The sequence below is a fragment of the Paraphaeosphaeria sporulosa genome, assembly GCF_001642045.1.
Source record: "Paraphaeosphaeria sporulosa strain AP3s5-JAC2a unplaced genomic scaffold CC84scaffold_13, whole genome shotgun sequence".
NCBI lineage: Eukaryota > Fungi > Ascomycota > Dothideomycetes > Pleosporales > Didymosphaeriaceae > Paraphaeosphaeria > Paraphaeosphaeria sporulosa.
In genome coordinates this window covers 125,123-149,641 of record NW_017253372.1, presented here as the reverse complement: position 1 = coordinate 149,641, position 24,519 = coordinate 125,123, and the positions used below count along the sequence as shown (strand labels likewise).

General features: G+C 54.1%; 11 protein-coding genes across 11 annotated transcripts; 6 read left to right on the top strand and 5 right to left on the bottom strand.

The window, feature by feature from the left end:
• Window positions 1–151: 151 nt before the first annotated feature.
• On the top strand, window positions 152–1,585 carry CC84DRAFT_1168831 (L-asparaginase precursor). Its single transcript, XM_018179494.1, has one exon. The coding sequence runs from the start codon at window positions 225–227 to the stop codon at window positions 1,515–1,517; it is 1,293 nt and encodes a 430-aa protein (XP_018030285.1). The 5' UTR covers window positions 152–224; the 3' UTR covers window positions 1,518–1,585.
• Window positions 1,526–3,365, bottom strand: CC84DRAFT_1168830 (actin-like ATPase domain-containing protein). Its single transcript, XM_018179493.1, has one exon. The coding sequence runs from the start codon at window positions 3,305–3,307 to the stop codon at window positions 1,607–1,609; it is 1,701 nt and encodes a 566-aa protein (XP_018030284.1). The 5' UTR covers window positions 3,308–3,365; the 3' UTR covers window positions 1,526–1,606.
• An 88-nt stretch (window positions 3,366–3,453) lies between these two features.
• CC84DRAFT_1199558 (Nop domain-containing protein) lies at window positions 3,454–5,868 on the top strand. The gene is made up of 4 exons (XM_018181626.1): window positions 3,454–3,805; window positions 3,855–4,200; window positions 4,291–4,478; window positions 4,529–5,868. Exons 1-4 carry the CDS (start codon window positions 3,668–3,670, stop codon window positions 5,579–5,581), a joined length of 1,725 nt encoding a protein of 574 aa, XP_018030283.1. The 5' UTR covers window positions 3,454–3,667; the 3' UTR covers window positions 5,582–5,868.
• On the bottom strand, window positions 5,710–7,140 carry CC84DRAFT_1129717 (uncharacterized protein). Its single transcript, XM_018175840.1, has 4 exons — window positions 6,762–7,140; window positions 6,556–6,690; window positions 6,249–6,482; window positions 5,710–6,200 (listed from the first exon to the last, which is right to left on the bottom strand). The coding sequence occupies exons 1-4, from the start codon at window positions 6,765–6,767 to the stop codon at window positions 6,018–6,020; spliced, it is 558 nt and encodes a 185-aa protein (XP_018030282.1). The 5' UTR covers window positions 6,768–7,140; the 3' UTR covers window positions 5,710–6,017.
• Window positions 7,141–9,246: 2,106 nt separating this feature from the next.
• On the top strand, window positions 9,247–11,053 carry CC84DRAFT_1190741 (uncharacterized protein; the record flags this gene model as incomplete). The annotated part of the gene is made up of 3 exons (XM_018181139.1): window positions 9,247–9,346; window positions 9,383–10,012; window positions 10,062–11,053. The coding sequence occupies 3 exons, from the start codon at window positions 9,247–9,249 to the stop codon at window positions 11,051–11,053; spliced, it is 1,722 nt and encodes a 573-aa protein (XP_018030281.1).
• Window positions 11,054–12,241: 1,188 nt separating this feature from the next.
• On the top strand, window positions 12,242–12,699 carry CC84DRAFT_1103051 (thioredoxin-domain-containing protein; the record flags this gene model as incomplete). Its single annotated transcript, XM_018174994.1, has 2 exons — window positions 12,242–12,333; window positions 12,384–12,699. 2 exons carry the CDS (start codon window positions 12,242–12,244, stop codon window positions 12,697–12,699), a joined length of 408 nt encoding a protein of 135 aa, XP_018030280.1.
• Window positions 12,700–13,099: 400 nt separating this feature from the next.
• Window positions 13,100–14,766, top strand: CC84DRAFT_1155831 (FAD/NAD(P)-binding domain-containing protein; the record flags this gene model as incomplete). Its single annotated transcript, XM_018176952.1, has 4 exons — window positions 13,100–13,154; window positions 13,209–13,452; window positions 13,500–13,803; window positions 13,861–14,766. 4 exons carry the CDS (start codon window positions 13,100–13,102, stop codon window positions 14,764–14,766), a joined length of 1,509 nt encoding a protein of 502 aa, XP_018030279.1.
• A 461-nt stretch (window positions 14,767–15,227) lies between these two features.
• On the top strand, window positions 15,228–15,563 carry CC84DRAFT_1063699 (uncharacterized protein; the record flags this gene model as incomplete). The annotated part of the gene is made up of 2 exons (XM_018173614.1): window positions 15,228–15,407; window positions 15,471–15,563. Coding segments are annotated over 2 exons (273 nt in total), but the record flags the coding sequence as incomplete, so codon positions are not given.
• Window positions 15,564–16,219: 656 nt separating this feature from the next.
• CC84DRAFT_1222256 (uncharacterized protein) lies at window positions 16,220–16,546 on the bottom strand (the record flags this gene model as incomplete). The annotated part of the gene is made up of 2 exons (XM_018183347.1): window positions 16,220–16,454; window positions 16,518–16,546. 2 exons carry the CDS (start codon window positions 16,544–16,546, stop codon window positions 16,220–16,222), a joined length of 264 nt encoding a protein of 87 aa, XP_018030277.1.
• Window positions 16,547–17,563: 1,017 nt separating this feature from the next.
• On the bottom strand, window positions 17,564–22,202 carry CC84DRAFT_1155825 (P-loop containing nucleoside triphosphate hydrolase protein; the record flags this gene model as incomplete). The annotated part of the gene is made up of 7 exons (XM_018176951.1): window positions 21,344–22,202; window positions 21,124–21,291; window positions 20,110–21,074; window positions 18,509–20,063; window positions 18,040–18,455; window positions 17,877–17,992; window positions 17,564–17,819 (listed from the first exon to the last, which is right to left on the bottom strand). The coding sequence occupies exons 1-7, from the start codon at window positions 21,756–21,758 to the stop codon at window positions 17,564–17,566; spliced, it is 3,891 nt and encodes a 1,296-aa protein (XP_018030276.1). The 5' UTR covers window positions 21,759–22,202.
• A 976-nt stretch (window positions 22,203–23,178) lies between these two features.
• Window positions 23,179–24,387, bottom strand: CC84DRAFT_1190737 (peptidase family S58; the record flags this gene model as incomplete). The annotated part of the gene is made up of 1 exon (XM_018181138.1): window positions 23,179–24,387. The coding sequence occupies one exon, from the start codon at window positions 24,385–24,387 to the stop codon at window positions 23,179–23,181; it is 1,209 nt and encodes a 402-aa protein (XP_018030275.1).
• Window positions 24,388–24,519: the final 132 nt, after the last annotated feature.

Sequence of the window (24,519 nt, the reverse complement as noted above, 5' to 3'; positions counted from 1 at the left end):
TGAACGAATGCAAAAGAGCCGTTGGGAGTAGGAATGATGGAAACACTGTCGTAGGTCAACTCAAGAGGCGTGGGCACAAGCTGAAGAAAGCTGTAGCTGTCGCGATGGATCGACCGCGCTAACCATATCCAGGCCTTCGCGCGGGGCTACCGTACAGGGTTACAAGTATCCGCGTCCCGTGTCGACTTATCTCCCAATTGCAGCCATCAACCACAGCTATGAAAATGAACGAGAAGCAGAGCAATGTTGCAAAGCAGCATATCACCCCTCGAATCATCATCCATGGCGGAGCTGGCAACCTCACCAAGCACTCCCTACCACGAGACAAGTACGATGCATACCAGACTTCCCTCCGGCGCATCCTATCCTCTTCCTCCTCACTCCTCTCAAAGCCCGATTCCACAGCCCTCGACGTGGCCACATTTGCCGTGTCACTGCTAGAAGACGATGCACTCTACAACTCCGGCCATGGTGCCGTCTTCACACGCGAAGGCAAGAATGAACTCGAATGCAGCATCATGGTGTCCAATGGGTACCGAAAGCGAGGTATAGGCTGCATGATGTTGCAGCATGTCAAGAATCCCATCAAGCTTGCGCGGGAACTGCTGATACGAGGGGAACAAGATGGGGGCGATGGGTCGCAGGATCACTGTCAGTATTCTGGGGCGTTCATTGAAGGGTTGGCGGAGAAGTGGGGGTTGGATATGGTGGATCCGAGCTACTTCTTCACTCAGCAACGATGGGACGAGCACTTGAAAGGACTGGAGGAGGAGGCAAAACAGAAGGAAGCAGGTATCCCGATCAATGAGATGAGCGACTGGGAGAAAGCGAACTATATTCCTCTAGGTACTTGTGGTTCCGTGGTGCTTGATAGATATGGGACAATTTGTGTCGCGACGTCTACTGGAGGTCTCACAAACAAGGTTGGCGGTCGCGTTGGTGACACCCCAACTATCGGCGCGGGGTTCTGGGCCGAAGAGTGGTTCGAGGAGGCCTCAGTACCAAAAGTACAGACTCACGTCCCTTCGACACCTCTCGACAAGCTCTCCCGAGGTGAGGTCAGCACTGTTCTTGCAGATTGTTTTCCAATGCTGTTCCTATCACCATCCAATCCGAGTACCTGCAGATCGAGTATCCCGACGCTCGATCAACCCCCACCCATTCGTCATGCAGTTGGCATGTCTGGCACTGGAAATGGAGACAGCTTCCTCCGTATGGATGCATGCCGCACGGCTGCTGCTAAATCACGATTTGCGACGATACCACTGCCGGATTCCGTGACGTGGATGGCTGGACCTAAAGGTGAGCTCCAGAAGTCAGCAGGAGACAGGTGGCATCGTTCTCACGAAGGTACTGGTGGCATCATCGGCGTCGAGCTCGTGGGTAGCAAAAGCACAGTAGTATGGGACTTCAATTGCGGTGGCATGTTTAGGGCATGGGTTGACGACGACGGTGAGCACCAGTGTCTCATATTTCGCGAAGGATACCACAGCGGTCCTGAGTCATTTGCGATTTAGCATACCAGTATGGATGAATAGAGAATGCAATTAGTGCAAGGGGTATCACGGAATATATAGAGCTTGAACGCAGAAACGCACCATGGGGATCACGCCCATACACCCAGCGTCCAGCTTGCTCGCTCGCCAGCGCCTCTGACCACATTGGGTCCCATACTCTGCCGCTGCGCTACGACCGATACCTCCTTTTCCTTGCTCGCGCCTTGGAGTCCATGCTGGAGGTACCGCTCTCGGTCAATCTCGACGATACCTCTGATTCGCTGCTGGGCCACCAAACTCGCACCTGCCCAAGGCCCCAATGTCTCTACCCCACGCACTATGCCACCGGTGAGACTGACCGGTGGTGGCCCGTTTCGCAAGGCAACGTGTGCAAGCTTTGCGTCGATGTTGTCTTCTTCATGTGCTCGTAAACCTGCCGGAAGAGGGCTGTCTGGGTCTAGCGACTCGGTCATTTTGTCTTCACTTTCCTGCCTTTGTAGCTCGAGAGCCTCTCTTTTCTGCCGCAAGATTTGTTCGTGCCGTGCGCTAGCTGTGCCATAGTTGCGAACCGCGTCCCACCCTTTCGCGTGAACAAGCGCCTCGAGCTCTGCAAGGATGCGACTCTTTAGTCCGGGCAGGGCAGACACGCCTCCGGTGATGACAATACGGGACATGCACACGCGACGAACATCCATGGGCAGCGACAACAATGCGCGATAAATTAGATGGTGCAGCGGCAGCTCATCGTCATCGAACTCATTCAAGGCAGTCTCGGTAGCAAAAAGAGCGTATTCAGCGGGCTTAGCGAGGGTTGCAAAAGGTACGGTGATCTCCGATGGGGGCGTTGCTTTCGGGAGCGGTATGGTTATTGTTGGCTCCGGTGTTTCCACCGCGTCTTCGAATTCCTCGAGGATGGGCGAGGTGCGCGCAGGAAAGTACAAGGTTCGGCGATTTGACCGGGGTTTGGACTTGCACCAACCGACACGCGACAGGACCTCCTCGACTTCCTCGAAAGAGATGTCGTCACCCTCGTGATAGCCAGCATGTTCGTCTAGTGCCGCGTTGAGGACCTTTGCCATCTCTTCGCTCAGCAGCTTCCCGGCTCGCACTGTCCGCTCCTCATGCACCTCGCGGTACTCACACACAGCAGTGACCAGGGTCTCAGCCCACCCAATGTCCACCACCAGCGCCGACCGTAGGCCAGCTGCTACAGTCGAGAGCACAGGCGAGGACATGAGGGTGATGCTCGGTGCTTGTACGCTTCCAAAGAGGACGTCCAGCAACGTCGACATCAACGGATGCGGCATCTTGGGCGGTAGGGCGAGGAGGATGCGGCGCGGCTTCGTATCGAGCACGAAGTACTTGTTGTACACCTCGCGCATGATCCTCTCGAACTTGTCCTCCACCACGCCTAGGTCAATCTGGCTCAGGTCCATGCGGTACAGCTCGTACTCCTGCCCCCACTCTTGTCCCTTTCTCGGGTTCTGTCTTTTTTGCGCGCCCTGGGGGTCCCATTGGCGATAGTCGCCCACGCGCCGCTGGTTGTCCGGGTCGTAGGCCAAGGTGCATCGCGGGGTGCTCTCGCCAGGGAAGCCGGCGCGCACAAATCGCGAGCCAACTTCAATGACCACGTAGTCGTCGTCGGTGCGGAAGCTGCCGCCAGGAGAGCCGAAGAGGGAGGACACTGAGCGGCCGAGAGTCGGTGTGCGAGGGGCTTCGGGCGTGGATGCCAGGTCGGCCAGGCGCGGAGCAGCGCCTCGGACAGACCTGCCGAGCGAGGCCGACACCTTGCGCTCGCCGGAGGCAGACATTGGCAAGGGCGAAGCACGGGGGAAGTCGTCAGTTCATGTGTCGCTGCAGCGCGATGCTCTTGCCGTGCAGCCCGCAAGGCTATGGACATCGCAGGGACCAATGGCAGCGCGAGGAGCTTGGGTGGGTCTGTGGGCGGCTTGGCAGCGAACTTTTTCCAAGAGCCGACCGATTTTTTGGATGCTCGCATACACACACACGCACGCGCCCGCTCGCCCCGTCTCAGCAGCAACGCCCGCTGCACAAGCATCGCCAGAAGAGGAGGAGCCACCACATCCGCCGGGCAATTGCAACCGCACCGCGCGCATCCGCCGCTACACGAGGAAGGAGCTTCCGCAGCTCTCCACACCACCAGCGCCGAAATGGGAGTCTTCATTCTCAGCGAGACCAGCGCCGGCTATGCGCTCTTCAAGGCCAAGGACAAGAAGCTGCTCAAGGGCGGCGAGGGTCTGTCCACGGTCGAAGATGCCGCCGGCGCTCTGAAGCTCAAGAAATTCACCGTAAGAGGAGTGTCTCTGCCCAGCCAGCGTTGAAGCTTATCCTGTGCAGAAATTCGAGAATGCCGTTACCGCGCTCAACGAAGCCGCAGCCCTCTCAGACAGCAAGGTCACGCCTATGCTGTCGAAGCTGCTCGAGGATCTCAAGGACGAGACCAAGGCGTCTCTGGCCGTGGCCGATGCGAAGCTTGGTAACGCCATCGCGCAGCTGCCGGGCCTTGACCTCAAGATCGTCAGCGATCAGTCTTCCACCAGCGAGGTCTACAGGGCCATTCGCGAGCACCTGCCCTCTCTGATTCCCGACATGGTCCCGGCCGAAGTCAATGCGACCCGGCTGGGTCTGGCCCATTCGCTCTCGCGACACAAGCTGAAGTTCTCTCCCGATAAAGTCGATACCAGTACGTGCACTCTGAGCGTTGCGAGGATGCTTTGGCAGCCTCGCACAATACCCAATCTATGTTGATTGGGGCTCGACTAACATTGTCTAGTGATCATCCAGAGCATTGGCAGTCTGGACGTTCTCGACAAGCAGCTGAACACCTACGCCATGCGCGTGAAGGAATGGTACGGCTGGCACTTCCCAGAGCTGGCCAAGATCCTCAACGACAACCTCGCCTACAGCCGAGTTGTGCTCAAGATGGGATTCCGCTCTAACGCTCGGGAAGCTGACCTATCAGTAAGTGCTTCAGATACAACGCAAGAAGCACAACACTAACCCCAGCAAAGTCAATCCTGCCCGAAGAAATCGAGACAGCTGTCAAGGCTGCCGCCGAGATCTCTATGGGAACCGAGATCAGCGATGAGGATCTCGAGGCAACGAGTGCATTGGCTGAACAAGTCGTTGACCTTACCGAGCACCGCATGAACCTTTCCAACTACCTGAGCAGCCGCATGCAAGCGCTTGCGCCCAACCTGACACAGCTGGTCGGTGAGCTCGTCGGAGCTCGTTTGATTGCGCACGCCGGTTCGTTGACCAACCTTGCCAAGTCTCCTGGTTCGACCATCCAGATTCTCGGTGCTGAGAAGGCACTTTTCCGCGCCCTCAAGACCAAGCACGACACACCCAAGTACGGTCTTATCTACCACGCCTCGCTCATCGGCCAGGCCACCGGTAAGAACAAAGGCAAGATCGCACGTATGTTGGCTGCCAAGTCTGCCCTCGGTCTGCGCGTTGATGCTCTCAGCACCTGGGGTGTTGGCTCTGAAGATACTTCCAAGGAACCCACCGAAGAGGAGAAGGCCCAGCTCGGCCGTGATGCTCGGTCTACCATTGAGAGGCGTTTGAGGGCGCTCGAAGGCAAGCCGTTGAAGAGCTTGGCTAACGCTAACATGGTACCGGTTGCGCAGAAGTGGGAAGTCAAGGAGGCACGCAAGTACAACCCTGATGCTGACGGTCTGACTGGCGATGAGCCTGCTGCCAAGAAGACCAAGGGTCAAGTGAACGGAACGACTCCGAAGAAGCTCGTACAGGAAGTTGAGAGCGAATCTGAGGATGAGGATGTGACCATGGGCGATGCCGGTGCTGACACATCCGACTCGGAGGCTGAAGAGCCAACCACTGGCACCACCCCCAAGGACAAGAAGGCCGCAAAGAAAGCTGAGAAGGAGGCTAAGAAGGCACGGAAAGCGGAGCGCGCCGCGAAGCGCGAAGCCAAGGCAGCGAAGCAGGCCGCTAAGGAGGCGAAGAAGGCTGCGAAGGGCACGTCGGACAAGAAGCGAAAACACGATGACGATGAGGACAAGACCGAGAAAAAGAAGAAGAAGAAGAGCAAGGATTAGGGGTCTCTGTCTCACGTGCCTTCGTTCCGCAAATGTGTTGCCTCGGAAACGTTAAGTGTGTATGTCAAAATGGGCGACGGCGTTCGGGATCTTTATCTGACTTGCTATATACGGCGAGTGGCGCAGCTATGGTTCGGCTTGGGCATACTTGTATCTGTTCTGTTCACTTTCGCGGATGTGCATGTAGCTTTGGATGAAAGCTGGGGAGGAATGATGTGTGATGAGTGGTTGTTTGAGAAATACCCGCCGCATCATGTGTGAATTTTACCAATCCGTTCAATGCCTCCTGTCTATCATGGTACTCGTGCTCACATGGGACCCTTTACTTCCTAGCTCTCTTCCTTCCTGATCCTTATGCTGCTGCTCCGGGTATATGCACTCGCCCGAGGAGATCTTGTTCCGCAAACGAAGTCATATAAGAGGCAGAACCCCAGCCTCATGCCCTGCGCCTCTGCTTCTTCTTGTGCTTCCTTCTCGAATCGCCAAGCATCTCATCGGGTAATTTCTCCATCTCCTGATTCTCCACGCCCGCCGGAATACTCGCTTCCTCCTCATAAAACACATTCAGCACCTGCTGCAGGATGTCGTCCAGCTCTTCCTCGCTGAACCGCGAAGTCGCCTATTCACTCCATCAGCACCCTCCTCCTTCTCTACACAGGCAACGTACCTCTTCAATAATGAGTTCAAGCGTGATGCGGGATGTCGGTCGCACATTGTACAGCTGCAGATACTCGGCCTTGTTCAGCCTGTACTTCGGCGCCAGCGCGCGGAGCAGCGAGTGCGGGCCCTTGTACAGCGTCATCGGGCGCTCGGGGTGGTAGTCCGCAGTCTCTTTTGCGGGGTTAGTCCACTGCGCGGTGTCTGCGGCAGCGTTGGGGTCGCCTTCGAAATAGCGCAAGCCCTGCGATGGGGTCAGTATGTATGTACGTGTCGTAGAAAACACGTGAAGTGGCGGGAGGGAAGGTGTTGCATACATCCTGTAGGATCTCTCGGACGTTGGAGAGGGTCTTGTCGCGATTGCGCTCTTTGGAGAGGTAGTAGTCGGATGCTGAGCGGATATGTTGGTAGACCTCGTGGTTGGAGAGGAGCGCGGATTGGGGGTTTTTGACCTGCGGGCTGTAAGTACGTGTTACGCCCAGGAAAGTGGAGGGAGGGGAGAGGAGCGTAGGGATGGTCTTACATGCATGGCTGCTGTTCAGAGTCTAGCCAGCCGGGGTTCTGGGGTGGCCCAGTGATGCTCAAGCGCGACTGGGACGAAGATGATGGCGCGCAGGCAGTTCGAGAGGGTGGGTTGGAAGCAATTCAATTGGGGCTGATAGAACCTTAGTGCAGCTCTAGATGATAGTGAAGAGATTCAAGCGTAAGACACCAGTTGCGGAAATGAGGTGACGCCATGAGAGAATGTGAAAACGTGAACAGTCGTCTCAATCTGGTGATGCTGATCGTCGGGAAAAGAATGCTTCGTGAAATGACTAAACGTGCGTAGACAAGCCTTGTGCAAAATGCAAGCGGGCCACAGGCGAGTTGTCCAGCCTGCTGTGCGCCAGGATCAACAATTTTATTCTACTTACCATGAACGTCCTGATGTGAATTAGAACTATCAAAACTGAATACGGAGCGCGAGTGTATCCATTGGGCACTGTGCGGTTCTAGTTTCTCTTTGGTGAGGGTAGCTTTTGGCGCTATCAAAGAAGTCGTGTCAGATCTAGCGCACTCTTTCATTGGTCAGTGATCAATAAGAACGGCACGTGACGGTCAGCAGCGCTGAATCTGCCATTGTAGCTTTCAGCCTTTTACGCTCGCCGCAGCATACACTTCACGAGGAAATGGTGATGATCTGCTACGTAGTCCTACGACAGAGTGAGATTCTGCGAGTAGACATGTATGCGGCCTCTGAACACGAGTTAAGATGACCTGAAAGCATGTCTTCTGGAGGGACATATCACTCAAAGAAGTGATAGGTTGGTCTTATTTGCCGAGTAGATTTTGATATAATCGCGATGCACTTTAAAATGTCGAATGAACGCTAGCCTCGGTAGCAGACCGGCAGAAACTCCGCTCGAGGAGCATTACCATGACATACTCTGGGTATAAACAGAATGTGTTATTTCAGCATCCACTGATTTCAAGCATGCTACGTATAGAACCAGGAAGTAAAAAACCGACACAAGCTGAATGTATCCGAAGACGGGAGAAGGCAAGTGCCTAGCGAGAGACATCAGCACTTCAAATACGTATCAGTTACCAGATTTTCTCGTAGAGCGTTGCACAGCAATATAGTGGGAATACAAGTGCGATGGGACTAGTCCATTGGGTATCAGGGCCACGACGACAAGTTTGTGCGAACAGAGCGACTCTTCTAGTTTCACTAATGCGGTAGGAAGCTTCCGCGAGGAGGCATAACGCTAGCAGAGGAATCAGGACGCGGAATCTTAATATTCTAGCGAGTGCAAAGTAGCGAAGCTAGAATTGGACAGGAGGCGTTCATGGTTCTGCACCAGACTGAGTTTGTCCTTCGCTGGACACTGATAACTGCAAGTGTCCCAAAAAGGGCGTAGGATGCACATGCGGAAGTTAGACTAGAAACTGGACAATCGACGAAGTGGTTGCGCTGCAGCCGCAGATATTGGAAGCTGCCGGTCTAGACATGCATGAGTTGCAACGTGGTCCCGGGCAGCCGGATATATCGCCAGCGGTCCCTACACAGTCGCTGCGATGCAGTAGAAGGCCCGCCGACTCCCAGCGCTGGCGTAGAAGGACTACAAAGCCCGCACACCGGTCAACTGGTGCAAAGCCCAGCGAAGCCTCATGCGTAGGTGTCTCCTTCTCCAACGGGCACTGATGCGTCTTGGTTCTCTGTCGTCCGGCACAGCGAGAGACAGGCGATCCATGACCGACTTTGCAGTCAGAAATTTCCCAGCGCTGGCTGCGGCACCGAGCAATCCGTGAATAATAGTGAGGTCCCATTTCCGGTCAGGCGCGTTTCATCCGCAGAGTCTGCCAGTGGTGTGTGGAGCCGGGAAGAACCGCGTAGGCAGGCGAGGGCAGCCGATCAGCGGTGTAGACGCCGAGCAGCAACGGGCGCCTCGAATTGCACGTTGGACAGGCTGACGGCGCGGACGGCAACAGCAGAGTCAGGCCACAATCCGCTCGTAGTCAAGAGAGGAGCACCCGCGACGATAGTCTGTTGCGATCTAGACCTCCGGGCGTGGCGCGCACGCTGCAGCCGCGCGCTGATTGGCGGGCGTGCTTCCGCTGCACCAGTGCCAGTCTTCGCTCGACCACCTTACACAACAGTGCGCGCCTCCCCTCCAACACCACGCCCAATGCTTCGTGTCGTTCGCGCCTGATCCGCTTTTCCCGTCCTGCGTGTGCCCCGGCCAACCCAAAAGTCTCTCTCTGCTGGCATTGAGCTGTCCCTCGCTTGCACACTGTTCACTCACTCAACACCCCCGTCCGCCCCGCCACAGTGAGCGCTCGGTCTTGGCCTCCGCATCCCGCCCTCGTCTGCATCAGGCTGAGGCACTCCCGGACGCGGGAAGGCTGCTCAGAGATCGGTTCTGCACGGGCCCTTATCCCACTAGGTGCGAGCACGTAGCGTGTCCGGCCTCATCTTGATGATATAGCATCCTGGCCGCTTGCCCGCCAGCGATTCTATCGCTGCCATGATCGACAGCAACATTGCTGCCCTGGTAGAGGAACAGCACCGCGACATCGGCTCGTCTTCGGATGTTGGCGCGTCCCGCCCCAGACCCGTGGCTCACGGTGGATTGAGCTCGGCGCACCCACACGACGGCCCAGCTCTTCTCGAACCATCGCTGGCCTCTCCCTTCCCGTTGCCAGCACCTGCACCACTAGACATTCCTAGTCCACTACGCGAGGCACAGCCGGAGCTCAGTCTCAACTTTGCAGCTTCCGTCGTGCCGTCTGATGTCTCGCTGCCTACCCCACCCATAGCGAGAACCTCGCACAGCCTGCGCCTTCCCTCGTTCGACGTCTTGGGCATCGGCGCTCCTCATCCTGACCGTCCCCGTTTGTACTCCATTCCTTCGTTCTCCGTGGGTGCCGGTCCACTGTCGAAGCCGGAAGATCCACTTCATGTCCTCAGCCCGCGTGTGTGCCAGCTTGACGGCGCCGACGACCATCTTCCCAGTACGAAGCCGCGACCCGCAAAGGCCACCCTCGATCGCATCGTGCCTGTCGTAACGCCTCCAACAGAGCCAGGCGCCTTCAACTGGGGCTCCTTTGTGCATGTCAAGACTGCCGCCCTAGGCTCACCACCAAGTTCCGACCCAGGACAGTCGCCAAACCTTGCCACGGTGGCCAGCGCATCGTCCATAGCATCTGCTCCAATTGTCGTACCCACGGTTGTGGAGGCGAGTGGTGCACTAGGCATGGCAGCCTGGACGCAGAAAGTAACAGAAACGCTCAGTGAGTGTGGCCGCAGAGCGCATGACGAAGGCATGCTAACTTCTCGCAGTGATCGAGTCGACTTTTGAAGCTGAAAGCTCCGTCAAGATTCTCTCTCACGCCCTGCCATGCCCGTCCACCACCGGCCACCTGTTCCCACGAATTATAGCTGCCATCCACGACCAGTCGCCAGCCAACACAGCCTGGATCAATGTTTTCCATGCAGTCCCCGGACGCTTCACGCTTTCCGATCTTCCTAAATCTCCGCCCTCAACCCCGGGTCCTGCGGTGGGTGGGGATGAATACTTCACAAGCAAAATCTTCGATAGTGCCGTAGCTATTCCAGACTACCAACTCGACTCCAAGCTCTTGCCACCTTCTCCCCGTCCTGTCGTACCCCCTGGCAGCGTCAACATCTCAATAATCGAGCGGTACATCCCGCCAACGAACACGAACGAGTACGCAGAGATGTTCCAACTCAAGGGCCGTTCGCTGTTGCATGATCGATTAGTCGAGTTGTCTCCCAACAACGGTATCCTGGTCTTCATATACCCCACCAAAACCGGCGCTCGCTCTTTCATGCAACACTATCTCGGTCCGATACTCGACCCGCTGTTGCGCTCTGTCACGGTTATACACGAGCTATCCTCCGAATTAGGCAAAAATCTCGGTCAGATGAGCTCAGTGAACTACCTTGACGAGTACGAGAGGCTGCGGGACCAGGTGACGCGCTATTGTAGCATGCTGAGCGAGGGCAGTTCTGGTGACAAGAAGTCGACCTTCACTGTCGCTTCCGCATCCAAAGAGGAAGCAGTATTCGAGAGGTCGGCATGGGCGGATGATTGGTGGATTAAGCAAGAAAAACCGCGTATTCGTGAGACGGTCAACAAGTACTTCCGGCAGGTTAAGAAGCTGCCGAAGGGGGAAATGACTAGCTCGCATCTGATCCAAGAGGTACTGGATGGTGTGTCGAACCGCAAAGTCGATGACATTCGTTCGGGACCGAAAGGCATTGAGGTCGGCATCTTCATCATCAGAAGATCCACAATCGCTTCAGGATAGAAACCTGTCGAGACGCCATGAAGCCGACTTCTTGGTGGATGATGGGATCGAGTATCCTGGGCACGACCTCGCGGTTATCATATACGACATTTTGGACAACATGAGCGGATGCCCGCTATGAGATGAAGGCGTTTTGGAAGCGATGCATGATTAATACCCGTTCTCGCATAGCATGGCGTTAGGAAGAAACATGGCCTAGCAAAAAGGAAACATGGAAACAAATACACTACTAATTTGATACTCATACCCTTGGGCTTCAGCTTCTTTATACTTTCACATCCCTTTAACACAGGCTGACCGCCTGGTCTAGATGGAATCCCGCAGAATTGCATTCCGTCATACGCTAGGCTAATCCTGCTGCGAAGACGCTGATCATTACCGTATAGATGGGCGTGCGGCGCCATTGTCGTAAAGTGTAACCTCAAACGACCCGACATCCGATTTTTACTGCGGGGACAATTCTCTTCAGCCAGCTAAAACAATGAGATGTGATCTCCCAAAGAGCATTCTTTCACATTGGCGCTGGAACGATACCATTGACTAGGTCACCAACACAAGATGGCATCAGACGAACCAATTTTCTCAAGCGCAGATTGACACCTTCTTAAACTACTCCTCGGTCACTATACTGTGCATAGCACTCCAAACATGCTCCGATCGTCTTACACTCGTGTGACTATGTTGATCGACTCCAAGACATAGCATCTCATTGCCAGATGGAAGTCCAAGATTCTGAATGCTCATCAACAATATTGAGATGAATGACTCAAAAACATATGCTACAGTTTCAAAACGAGCTCACGTACGAGTCACAACTCAGACCTAAGCAACGTAGATCTTTAACGCATTAACTGATGACCATTACGTGAAGCTTTGCCCTATGACAACTCGCAGCATTATCTGCCCTGTTGATTCTCTCAATATAGCAAAGATCTGGTCCGTGTAGTAGTTTGACGATAGAAAGCTTAAGAGTCCGATAAATTCTTAGCAATGAGCTTAGCTTGGCTACCCTGACGCAGTGAATGTCCACGGTGGCCAGTCAGGGTAAGCGCGAAAAAAGGTGGGGCTGTGTGGCGGTTGGTGCAGGTGGCTGATGCCCCACGTGTTCGCGCTCTCCAAGGCTTGGACCAGTTTGGTTCCTCTCAGCCCCAACCGCATTTTGGTATCTCCAAGTCTATGCTCGAAGTAATGGCGAACTACACAGCTATCTCGAGCAGCCTCCAGCTTGAAGAACTGATCCACGAGAACGAGTACACGCTCATCGACTTCTGGGCCACATGGTAAGCTTCCTGCTCCCTATCTCGCGAGTCTCGAGTCCCAACCACCGCAGGTGTCCACCCTGCAAAGCCATTGCGCCTTTCTTCGAGAAACTGGCAAAGGAGAATGCGACGGATAAGAAGCTAGCGTTCGTCAAGGTGGACGTTGATGCGACCAAGGACGTTGCGCAGCAGTACAAAATCTCCGCTATGCCTACGTTTCTGCTGCTGAGAAATGGGGTCGTTTGCAAGGCTGTGAGAGGCGCGGATGCAAAGGCAATCACAAAATTGGTGACGTATGCGCGGAAGAAGGGAAATGGAGAGAAGACTACAGATGAGGAAGAGGAGGAATTTAGTCAAATTGAATTCGGAGGAGGCGCGTCGGGGTAAGTACCTGTGATTCTGAGACACTTGAAGACTAGAAGACTGATTCTAGTAGGAATCCGTACCCAGCGCTGTTGTTTGCAGCGTTCTTGATCTGGTTTTTATTCTGGCGGAAATAGAGTGTGAAGGGTGTTTTGGAAGACATCCAACGGGGCGACTGATGTTGCACTCAGCAGCAATAACTGAGCACCGCTTCATGTTGAAGCATTTAAATGCCTATGCGAACTTCTTTGACATCACTTATGACTATGCAGATCCTCGCACGTGACTGATATTGCGTTATGTGGTGCACGAATGACGATTCAATATGATTCGTCAGACGATAAGACACGTCCATTGCGGACTTGCGTCCGTAAAAGCGATTCTTGAGAACGTTTCTTGGTACCACTGACACCATCATAGCGCTATGGCTACCAAAAGCCGCATCAAATCGGTCGCGGTCATTGGTGCTGGGGCAGCAGGTAACTCACCAACACTACCCAGCCCGCAAAAATAGCTGACAGTATATATTCCAGGAGCGGCCACGGCAGCAGCCTTAAACGCAGAGAACTATTTTGAACGTATCCAGGTCTTTGAGCGAAGAGAAACAGCAGGTGGTACCTGGATATACGATGCTGACCCGGACCCTCTCCCTCTATATCCAGGGAAGCTCCCCCCGGATACCGATCCTGCTCTAGAGATTCCGGAAGCACTGCCTCGGATCACGCCGCCTATCGAACAGGAGCGATGGACGAAAACACCGATATACAACTCTCTGACGTAAGTATTAGAGCAACGCTACATTCAATGCCTTTGACAAGTCAAAGTACCAACGTGCCGGCAATCGCGATGTCTTTCTCAGATTCTCCATTTGCATATGGGCCGTTTGCACCACATTACGTTCCGCGGCAATATGTGGAGAACTACTTCTCGATTCACAAAACAGATTCTCTCCTACAACTGAACACCACCGTCGAAGACATCACGAAGCTGCCTTCGTCGAACGGGCAGAGCTCGGAACGCTGGAAACTTACTCTCAGGAAGCATGATGCCCTGCGCCGTGTGGACATTTGGTGGGAAGAGGAGTTTGACGCGGTAATCCTGGCGAACGGACACTATGCCGTTCCTTATGTAAGTTTCTTCAAGCCACGCAAAGCTATCTGTTAAAGCTGCTTCTAAAGATCTCAGATTCCTCAAGTCAAAGGTTTGGAAGAATACATAGCAATGTACCCCGACCGCATATCTCACTCAAAGGAGTACCGCGCGCCAGCAATCTACGCTGGCAGAAAAGTGCTCGTCATCGGCAATTCAGCCTCAGGCCACGACGTCTCCCTCGACCTCGTGGGAGTAGCCAATGCGCCGGTCTACCAATCACGCCGCTCCAAGGCGCGCTGGGACGGCGATGGTCCGCTTTCTGGGATAGAGTGGAAACCCTTGATCCGAGAATACCTGCCCAGCGGCCGCATCATCTTCGAGGACGACTCATACCTCGACGACATCGATGCAGTGCTATACTGCACAGGCTACAAACCGAGCTTCCCATTCTGGAATGTCAAAACCAACGGTCGGCCACTGTGGGACTACGAAGCCAACAAGCTAATCAAGACCTATTGGCATACGTTTTTCCAGGACTTCGAAACACTGGCTATCGTCGGCATGCCGCGCACGCTGACCTTCCGCAGCTTCGAGTACCAAGCTATTGCCATTGCGAGGCTTTTCGCGGGGAGGAACGCGTTACCGCTTCCACGGCTGAAGGAGCAGGAGAAGTGGGAGATGGACAGGGCGCGACGGACGAAAGCCGAGGGGAAGAAGTTTCACGATATCCCGTGGGATGAGGGACAGACGATTGAATGGCTAGATGGACTGTTTAGGATTGCAGGGCTGGGGACCATTAGAGGTGAGGGGTTGGTGCCGCCAGCATTGAGCAAAGAGTTGATATGGGCGGTTGAGCATCTGAGGAAGTATCCAGAGGACCCGGATGAACATGGAGAGAAGGGAAACGACGAGGATCATGCTGGTCGAAGGGAAGGTTCAGAGGGTGGCTGGGTCGTAGTGCAAAGGGAGAAACTGCCGCTGGGTGGCGTACTGCCGTAGGAAAATCTTTACAACAACAGTACAGGCGCTTGAATTAGTTCTCATACCTATTCCCAGCACGCTCTTGGGAACCGTAGCACATCTTGAGGAAGGCGTCGTAGTGTCTCAACAGAGGGCTCTAAAGCAGTTCTCATAGTCCGCGCCTGGCATTCGAGGTCTCGCAAAGGCACATCAATGACCGCTTTTGGTGATAACATGCAGCCTTCAGTGATTATTTCACTACTTTCGAGCTTGCAGAGAGACGAGGAAGCTGCGCTGGTTGAGATCTCTACTGTCGCTTTGCGCTAGTCCATGACATCATCAGTTCCGAACATGTGTGTAGCAGACGCAATCTCATGCCCCAGAACCAACGCTATGATACACAGATGCTCTACGATCAGGAAATTCCGAGGTCTTTTGCATACAGCCAATTCACCGTTGTTGAAGACCAGCCCAAGTGCCACCCTTCCGCCGCCACTACCATGACAAAGCCCTGCACGCTCTGCTCCACACCTCGCTCCATCCTGGTCCGCTGCCAAATCGACGAAACGCACCAATGGCACTTTTTGTGCCCCGGTGCATGCTGGAAGTCAGTATCTGGCGGCGTAGAAGATGCGCGGGGCTTGGAAGATGAACACCCCTATTATCGCTACGGCGGAATGGTATGGCTCACCCGTCGTCTACAATCTAGAAGATGGGATGCGCTGATACGAATTCGACGACAGTGGAAAGACAGAAGTGCAGATGGGCCGGTCAGTGCGAAGAAGCCGAGGAAGGTCAAGAAGAGACAAAGGGAGGAGGCGAGGGATAGAGAGGAGGGGGTAGCATGAAAAAGCGGTTGAGGGACAAGAGTTACCTGGCTTCGTGAGAGCACCAAATTGTGAGCGTATGCGTTAATTACATCCGAAAGGAAATTCCCCTTTCCATCGGCACGAGAAACTCGTCAGCAGAGCGTACCTGGCTCGCGAGCACTTGCGTGAGTACCCAAGTACGCTGCACTTGTCTCCCTAACTTTTCCGCGTTGAACCTCGGTCTCGCAAGCGGGCTATTAGAAAGAGATACCGCGTCAACGAGCGGGACTGAGGGGTTTTCTCGAAGGGGACGGCCACCTTCCGCTCCGAGGCTACTGCAGTGACAACGTGTCAACAAGGAACCTACGACTCTGCCAGCAAGAAGCGTGTCGATGAATGGGTGGTTCGCAGCGTAGAGTTCCAATGTTGTTGACATACACTGAAATATTGAGTATCTGGCCATGCAGAAGCAGCGCAGGGCAAGTGTTTACATGCTGGTTTACATGCTGACCAAACAAACAAGACACGACATCAGACAGGCACGAGGAGCAATTTGTGATTTAACGTTTGATTGTCATTACGAAATCTTAGGTATCGATAAAAGTATCGGTTTCAGGTATTCCCGTCATGCCAATTCGTGAATCATACCGGCCATGCCGCCATGGCGTGCCTCGAGGGGGTATCTAGTGGGTGGAGCTCTTGCCGTCGTAGTACTGGGCCTTGGACTTGTCGGTGGCCTCGTTGGCACCGTGCTTGACGGTGCCGAGGGCACCGTCGAGCTTGTCGCCGACGGAGTTGCCGTGCTTGGCCTGCTCCTGGTTGGCCTTGCGCTGGGCCTCCTCGGTGTTGCCGGTGACCTTGTTGGCGGCCCAGTTGACGTTGTCCTTGACGGTGTTGATGGTGGACTCGACGAAGCCCCTGCGAGAATGTTAGCTATGCTGCAGCGGGGTGGGGAGGGGTAGAGGGGTAGGGAGCACGTACTCGCCCTGAGCGTTGGTGTTGGAAGACATGTTGATGGAGGTGGTTGTTCGGAGAACGGTGTTTGTGGTGTGGAAAGTGAGGTAGTTTGTTTGTTTGAGAGGCTGAGTGCTTGCGATGATGAGTGCAGGGTGTGCGTGGAAGAGGCGTCTTTTGTAGTGCACGCCGTAGCTGATGGAGCTTGGACGCTGTCGGGCGATGACGTCGGATCGACGTCAGACGTCAGGTGTTGCAGGAGCGACGCCGACACGCAAGTGCGCTGGATCGTGGCGCAAGAGGCCACATTCGCATCGCAAACGCCTGAATCCGCATGCGCCGTCGATGCATCGATTGCGAATCGCGATTTCGCGCCAAATCGCGCAGCTCCACCAGTCTAGATTCCGATGACGTCAGGCCGCGCTCGTCATCTGACCGTTTGTATCCTCTCTGCCTGACGCCCGCCGCTCTCATGCAGACTGGCATGCTGAAATGCCGAGCTTGCTGTTACTGCCCCTGACTTTAGCCTACGTTTGCACATGCTTTCTCGCTTTCGGCGATTGCAACATCTGAATCTTTGGGTGGCCCGTGGGTAGCCTTCCAAGTCCATGCGTCGTCATCCCTCCTCTGCCCTCCAAACAGACCTGCCTCTTCACGACGCCACCGCTCAACCGGCTGAACTCTATGCGATTGGGCTCGGAGGCAGTTCTCCTTAAGTCTCGTTTCAGCGGCGATGGAGCCCAATTGCCGTATCCACGTTTGGCCCGTGTTCCTTTTCTACATCTCACTGACACAATGAGCAGCGGACTTTGGTACTTGCGTCGTGGTCACAATGGCAGCCAAAAACTCCCTTCCAAGCGGTGAGCTCCGCAGATTCTGGTTGCCATTACTGCACCTCATGGTCTCACGCACACAGGCTCTGCAGTTGCATTTCTTGCCTCGGCTCGTTGGCCTAGTATTACAATATCTACACCTCGACCCGCCCAACGCTTTGAACACCGAAGTGGGTATTTCTAATTAAACGGTTAAGGCGACATTCCAAAAAAAAAAAAAAACTCACCGCAACAACCTGTTTACCCCTGGGACGCGCCCATGTCCTGCAACCGCGCCAACTCCCAGTATACCCCCTTCTTGCCCATCAACTCATCATGCCGACCCTTCTCCACAATCTTTCCTTGATCAAATACGTAAATCACGTCCGCGTTTTGTATTGTCGACAAGCGGTGCGCAATAGCAATCGTGGTGCGGCCTTTGGAGGCGGCGTCGAGCGCGTCCTGAACAACACGTTCCGAGGTTGAGTCGAGAGCCGATGTGGCTTCATCGAGGAGCCTAATTGTCGTGTCAGCTTGCCAAGTCTGAAGAGCTTTGTGGACCAGGGAGACATACAGGATCTTGGGATCACGCAAAAGTGCACGAGCAATGGCCATGCGCTGGCGCTGGCCACCAGAGAGAAGAGCGCCTTTTGCACCCACGAGCGTGTTGAACCCATCAGGAAGGGACATCTAGAAATCATCAGCCCTACTCTGTCCTCGGCCAAGATTCGACTCACGATGAACTCGTAAATGTTGGCGTCCTTGCAAGCTTGCACAATCAACTCCTCAGGGATGTCGTCTTTATCAGCGAGGATGTTCTCCCTAATCGTACCCGTATAGAGTGTTGTTTCTTGACTGACAATTGCCACCTGTGCCCTGTAGTCTTGGATATTGTAGTCCCTTAACTCCACGTCGTCGACCAGCACAGAGCCGGCGGTTGGGTCGTAGAACCGCTCGAGGAGTTGCATGACGGTGGACTTTCCGCTACCGCTCGCGCCTACCAAGGCAACGAATTGACCTGGATCTGCAGACAGGCTGACACCGCGCAGTACGCGGTGTTCGGCGCGACCAGGGTAAGAAAACCTCACGTTCTGAAGCTCCACTTTGCCTTGAAGGCGGTCGACCTTCTTGCCCTCGGTAGACCAATTGTCGACTATAATGGATTAGATATTTGCATCAAAGCGGTAGGTTCTTGAGGGGACTTACTCTTCGGTACACGGTTCAGGAAAGATCTGAGCAGGATCGCGGCCTCCCGCGCCTCGCCCATGTCTGGCGCAAACGAGAAGATCGCGCCAGCACTCTGAGCTCCATTGATAATGGCCGAGTAAACAATGAAAAATTGCAGCACGGTGTACTCCATTTTGAGCATCAGTCCTCCACCGTACCAAAAGACAAGAGCGAAAATGAACATCGCCAGCCCCTGACTCATAGCGTACAACAGCGACGAGATGTTCATGAACTTCAGGTTACCCCTGCCCTGTGCAGTGAGCTTCTCGTGATATTGCTCCAACAAGTGGCCTTCCAGAGATAGTGTGGCGACGGTGCGAATCGAGGAGGCTGCTTCGCACGCAAAAGAGGCGGAATCTGTCGACTCTTTGGTGCGCTTCTCCATGCGCACGAGGGCATAGAAGCGGAAGTAGCCACATCCAATCACGAGCGGAATCGTCGAAGTACACACGAGAGCAAGCTTCCATCCGAAACAAAGACCAACGATAATGGCAACGAGCACACTGGCGCACGCGGTGAGGATGGCGCCTAGCGTTGAGCCGCTCATACCAGCAAGACGGTTAGCCTCGGAGCTAAGGAAGGCAGCGAGAGATCCTGAAGTTACAGTGTCACTGTCGAAGAACTCGATGTCCTGGCGCAAGATGGCACCAAAGGCGTCCTCTCGGATCCGCGAGATGAGCAGAGCGGAGGATTTGGAAAGTGTAAAACCCTGGAGGAAGTACGCGAGCCAGGTGACAATACCTAGCATAAAGAACATCCAACACCAAAAGGAAACACCGTGGCCACCAGTGGAAGTTCCAGGCGAGAAAAACGCATTGATCGAGTTGCCCAGGAAGATAGCCTGGATGGCGGGGGTCGCACCGGCACACAGACAGAGGAAAAAGCCCACAAACATCAGCCCGTGCTCGTCTCTGTTCATATGCCAACCGAACTTCATGAGGCTCCAGTTGTTGTAGCTCTGCACCTTCTCGTCTTTCTTGGCATGTATTGAAGCAGCCCTTGTGGTTGTAGTGCGCACGAGGCCGAGCTTTTCGCCTTCGACCGTGCCTTCGGCGTCCTTCTCGCCCATGGACAGCTCTGAGAGGCGGTTATTGGGCTGTATCTTAGAGCTAAGTTCTTGTGCTCGAACCAGACTCTGATAGACACCTTGTTGTTTGAGAAGGCTGTCATGAGTACCTTGTTCGACGATTCTTCCTTTGGCCATGACCACAATATTATCAGCATTACGTATCGTGGAGAGACGATGGGCAATGGCAATGGTAGTACGACCTTCGGCTGCTTTGTCAAGAGCTTCCTGTACAACCTTCTCGGATTTTGTGTCAAGAGCCGCAGTTGCCTCGTCGAGAAGAAGAATTTTGGGGTCGGAAACGACCGCACGGGCGATGGCAATACGCTGTTTTTGTCCACCCGACAAAAGGTTTCCACGCTCACCGACTTTGGTCTGGAATTTTTCTGGCAGGTCCATGATGAAATCGTAGGCGTTGGCCGTCCTCGCGGCTTCTTCGATAAGCTCCATCTTTTTCTCTTCGCTGGCCTGAAGGAATTAGCCTTGGATGTGATAGAGGCAAAGGTTTACTTACATGCTCGAATTCTGTGCCCACAAGACCGTGCGCGATGCTTTCGTAGATGTTGATGCTGAAGAGTACGGGCTCTTGACTCACAATAGCGATGTGTCGTCGAAGCCATCTGAGGTTAAGCGTGCTAATGTCCCTGCCATCGAGGAGAACTTGGCCACTCATTGGTAGGTAGAATCGTTCGAGGAGACCAAAGATCGTACTCTTTCCAGACCCAGAAGCACCGACCAATGCGACCATCTTTCCAGAGTCAATCTTCAGGCTAAAGTCTTCAAGGACGGTGGTATCCTGTCGTGAAGGGTATATGTGCTTTACGCCTCTAAATTCGATGTTCCCGACAAACATCTCTGGTTTGTCACCTTCATCCGTCTCGGGGTCGATAGGGGACTTGCGTTCGATGGTGTTGAAGACCTTGGTGGCGGCGGCTACAGCTTGACCGAATGCCTGCAGATGGGGAAGATTGTGGCCAATCGAAATCCCAGCTATCATGGAAGCCATCACAACCGTCAGAATATTCGCCACGCCCAGCTCTCCCGAGTGCAGAAAGCGATTTCCCTGCCAGAATGCTAAGGCATATTGCATATTCAGCACACCCATCATCCCGGCAATCATCGAGGCGAGCCAGAATTTCGAATCGTAGTCCCACTTCGCAGCGCGATCCAGGTAGGTTTTGTATTTGGCTTCGAGTCTTTTCTGGGTCCCATAGGCTGTGACGTTGCGTGCAGACGAGATGACCTCCTCTGCAAGAGTTCCCGCAGTGGCATATTCATCGACGGCCTTGGTTTGGTTAGCCTTCATACGGCCGCCGTTGAAGCCCATCATGATGACCAAAGCTACGGTTGCGGAGAGCATGATAAGCGTCAATTTCCAGCTTCGGACAAAGCCGACAATAAGAGCGGCGAAGAACATGGAAGTGCCCGAGATGAACAGCGAGATCTTTTGGCCTACACCATCTTGGACCAGCACCATATCTAGTTGTTTTAGCATCCACTTATAGTGCAAGAGACCGGGCTAAGTTACCAGAGCTGATACGAGTGGTGATTTCACCAGAGCCCAAGAAGTCAAAGAAGGCGATATTTTGTCGGAAGATGGCCCGCAAGTAGAGTTCGCGGATCTGCTGTGTGATGCGTTCCCCCGTGTACGAAAATCCGATCATGCCAACATAGACACAGACGAACGAACCAATGCCTATAGTTGAGATTAGTGCTCGTCTTGATAGATTGCGTAACCTCGGACTTACCGAGATAGACGAAATATAGCGTGAAGGTATTGATCTGATGTTGGAAACGTTCAGCTGCAAGCGCATCGACGGAGAAACTGGTGAAGCTCCCCGCGAAGTTGCCGTACACAAGGGTCATCAGAGGAAGGCAGGCGCCTGCTGCTACCGAGGCCAAGAACGACACGCACATGATGAGCATCTCATGTTTGTTGGCATACCGAAACAGCGTGAAGTAGCCGACTTTCTCGTTCGGTGCATCCAACTGTCTCTGGATGATGCTCTTCTCGTCTTCGGTCAATCCCGCCGTCGAACTCGCATCTCCATCTCCCAGTGCCTTCTCGTCGAGGACGGTGGGATTTTCATCGATAGGCACTGGCGCCGGCACTGGAACCGTCCCAGGCAACGGCATGGGCGCCTCCTCGGGTCGCGGTGCCATGGTGAACTTGACAGAGTGGACGCGTGTTAGGCCCTAAGCATGTCGTGAAAGAGGCTGAACAGCTGCAAACTGTCGTGGATCCCCAGATGCCACCCGCGCGAAGGGGAGGCGAGCTGCCGGGGTGATGCACGCCTTGAACAAGCGTTATACCGCAAAGAGAAGGTAGTGCGTTCGAGAAGGTCGCGTAGAGAGCGGCTAGTCCTTTGCCGGAGCGTGAGGCGAGAATACGCAACACCTGCAACAGAGCTTGACCAGAAACAACGGCCGTACTGATTCCAGGGATCTGGCGTCTGGGCGTGCGACTAATGGAACGAGAGCTGCGTGCGGCTCTAGAGGCTTTTATCAAGGTCGCGTAATGCTGTTGTGGTGTTGTGCGATGTAAGAAGCTTGTGGACAGCCAAATGGGTCAGGCACATAGATGTATGTAAAGGGCGCAATACGGGCGGTCGCATGTAACATCCGATTGACATCTGCCTGACGGCCGCGAAATGTCATCGGTGCTTACGCAGGAGCCCACCACAGCACAAACTCGGTCCGCCGGCGGCCAACGTTCTGAAGATGCGTATACGCCGGATACGAGATACGAGGCTCTAATCAACCAATCATCGGTCTGGCAGATGCGGACGATCGGTGCCGAACAAGCTCCGTCCCGACAAGAACGGAATCCCGAATCGTCAACTTTTTTTTAACTCCGCGTAAACATTCAACATGCACCACATGCAGTGATTGGTGATTGTGCGTTAAGGCAACAATATGAACCCCGCTGGATGTGGCCCATGGCTAGGGTTTGGTGACGACGCTCGCATGCACTTGCTTCGCCATCGACTGTTGTTCCTTCTTGCAGCTCACGTAGATGACAGCTATTACGAATGGGCTCACTTTCTCGTGCACTTTGCACGCGTCCTTGGTTGCCTATGGGCGATCTGTAGCATCTATCTTTACACGGAGTTGAATGTTCACGTGTCCCACGACATCGTTAATTGAAGGCCAAGAGAGGCCAAGGTAGTATCGCCCTTGCGCTGACATAGATCGCCCTTTACTCACATAGTCTGTACACTTGTGAAACATCTGGCATCAATGAAAATCACCCTTGTTGGAATTTGACCCAATGTGGTTCGTATGATTTCTTTGGCAAAGGTAGGGCAGGCAGAGCGAAGTGTATTACCCGTCTCGAAGAGGCTCTTTCTGCACTAGTCTCGTATCGCTCAATCTAGTTCATCCTCTCTTTCGGCTTTGCGTCTCTCGACAACACACCGCAACATTGTGACGATCCTACCACTTTGAAAGACGCTTTGCAGGGTTACGTACACTCGCATTCAAGGTAACCACATATGAGCACTCGAATTGGGGATGTTCACCGTCGTTTTTACTTTAGGCTCAACTGTACGCTTGCTTTGAACATAGTTCATTTCGCTATTTTCTACAAGTATTTCTCCATCAATTCCTTGACCCTGTCAAGGTCAAGCGCATCCACCTTGGCACTAAAGCCGTTGGTCGTCTCCGCCATGCACACTGCATTCAGAATAGCCTCTTCCACTGCATCCGCTCCCGCCTCAAAGAGTGCGTTTATCGTCGCATCTTCGATCATGTCGATATTTCGCTCTTTGGGCGTCCAGCGATCGGCATCGTTTTGTACCTCCACCTCCGCTGCCGTCGAGAAAGCCAAGAAGATGTCGCCCGAAGGGTTCGCTCCCCATCCACCCGCTCGTGAAAGGCCTACGGTACCCCTCTTTGCAAGACGCTGCAGTTGGATTGGAGTAAGCGGAGCATCCGTGGCCAATATGATGATGATGGAGCCGTCCTTTTTGTCCTTGTGCTCTTGGATGTTTTTGAAGAGGAGGGAGGCTTGCGACATGAGTTTCGGATTCGACGGATCGTCGCGAGCCATACGCTCCTGTTCCTCGAAGATGAGACGGCCGATGGGCGCACCGGAAATGCGGAAGTCGCGCATAGCGCCATAGTTGGCTTGCACGAGCGCACCGACAGTGTACTTCTTCTCGCCTTCCCCAGGGACGAGGCGACTGCTCGATCCAGTTCCGCCTTTGAACCAGTGCGCAAGCATGCCTGTTCCTCCACCCGTGTTACCCTCTTTTACAGTATCACTGCTCGCCTCGTCGATACCTTTGACGATATGTTGGGGCGTGACAGCGAATTTGGAGACGTCGTGAAGGAAGCCGTCGAACGTCTCTGCCACTACCGGAGTAAGGAACCAGCCTACTTTCCCTTCTGCGTCGGCATATTCACGGATTGCATGCTCGTAGATACCATTGTACGCAGACCCGACACCGAAGCTGCCGGTGATGACGATGGGGGAATGCAAGAGTCCGGTTTCCTCGATCCAATGGCTGCCCGTCATCTCTCCAGAACCATTGAAGCGGAAGATGCCTGCAAAACAGGCTTTGTGGAACCAGTCTTTGCGCGGAAGGATGGTGGTAACGCCTGTGTTGATCGAATTCGCAGGCGCATTCGGATAGGCTGGCGACGAGCGAATCGATTGTGTGGAGACGAGAACACCAGGTATGTCCGTGAGACTATTCTTTGAGCCGGTTTGATATCGTCCCAAATTGACAGTGGGGAGAAGGTCGCGGACACGCTGACGTGGAGTGGAGGATGAAGCTGATTGAGACATTTCGGGATGAGGAGCGATGAAGTTGGTATCTGCTTGATTGATGCTGATGTAGATGCAACGATATCGACCATTCACTCTGGCTTAAGTAGAATTTCGGAATTCGGTGTTCCTCCACTTCTATCGCGCCCCCTT

Bases quoted from the DNA above. Each gene is read 5' to 3' on its own strand.
- CC84DRAFT_1168831 (XM_018179494.1), top strand. From the start codon at position 225: ATGAACGAGAAGCAGAGCAATGTTGCAAAGCAGCATATCACCCCTCGA.
- CC84DRAFT_1129717 (XM_018175840.1), bottom strand. The intron at 6,483-6,555 runs GTATGCAACACC...ACCCCATCGCAG, and splicing joins TCCGAGAGATCCTACAGGAT to GGCTTGCGCTATTTCGAAGG. The intron at 6,201-6,248 runs GTACGTTGCCTG...TGGAGTGAATAG, and splicing joins TTGAACTCATTATTGAAGAG to GCGACTTCGCGGTTCAGCGA.
- CC84DRAFT_1199558 (XM_018181626.1), top strand. From the start codon at position 3,668: ATGGGAGTCTTCATTCTCAGCGAGACCAGCGCCGGCTATGCGCTCTTC. The intron at 3,806-3,854 runs GTAAGAGGAGTG...TATCCTGTGCAG, and splicing joins TGAAGCTCAAGAAATTCACC to AAATTCGAGAATGCCGTTAC. The intron at 4,201-4,290 runs GTACGTGCACTC...AACATTGTCTAG, and splicing joins TCCCGATAAAGTCGATACCA to TGATCATCCAGAGCATTGGC.
- CC84DRAFT_1168830 (XM_018179493.1), bottom strand. From the start codon at position 3,307: ATGTCTGCCTCCGGCGAGCGCAAGGTGTCGGCCTCGCTCGGCAGGTCT.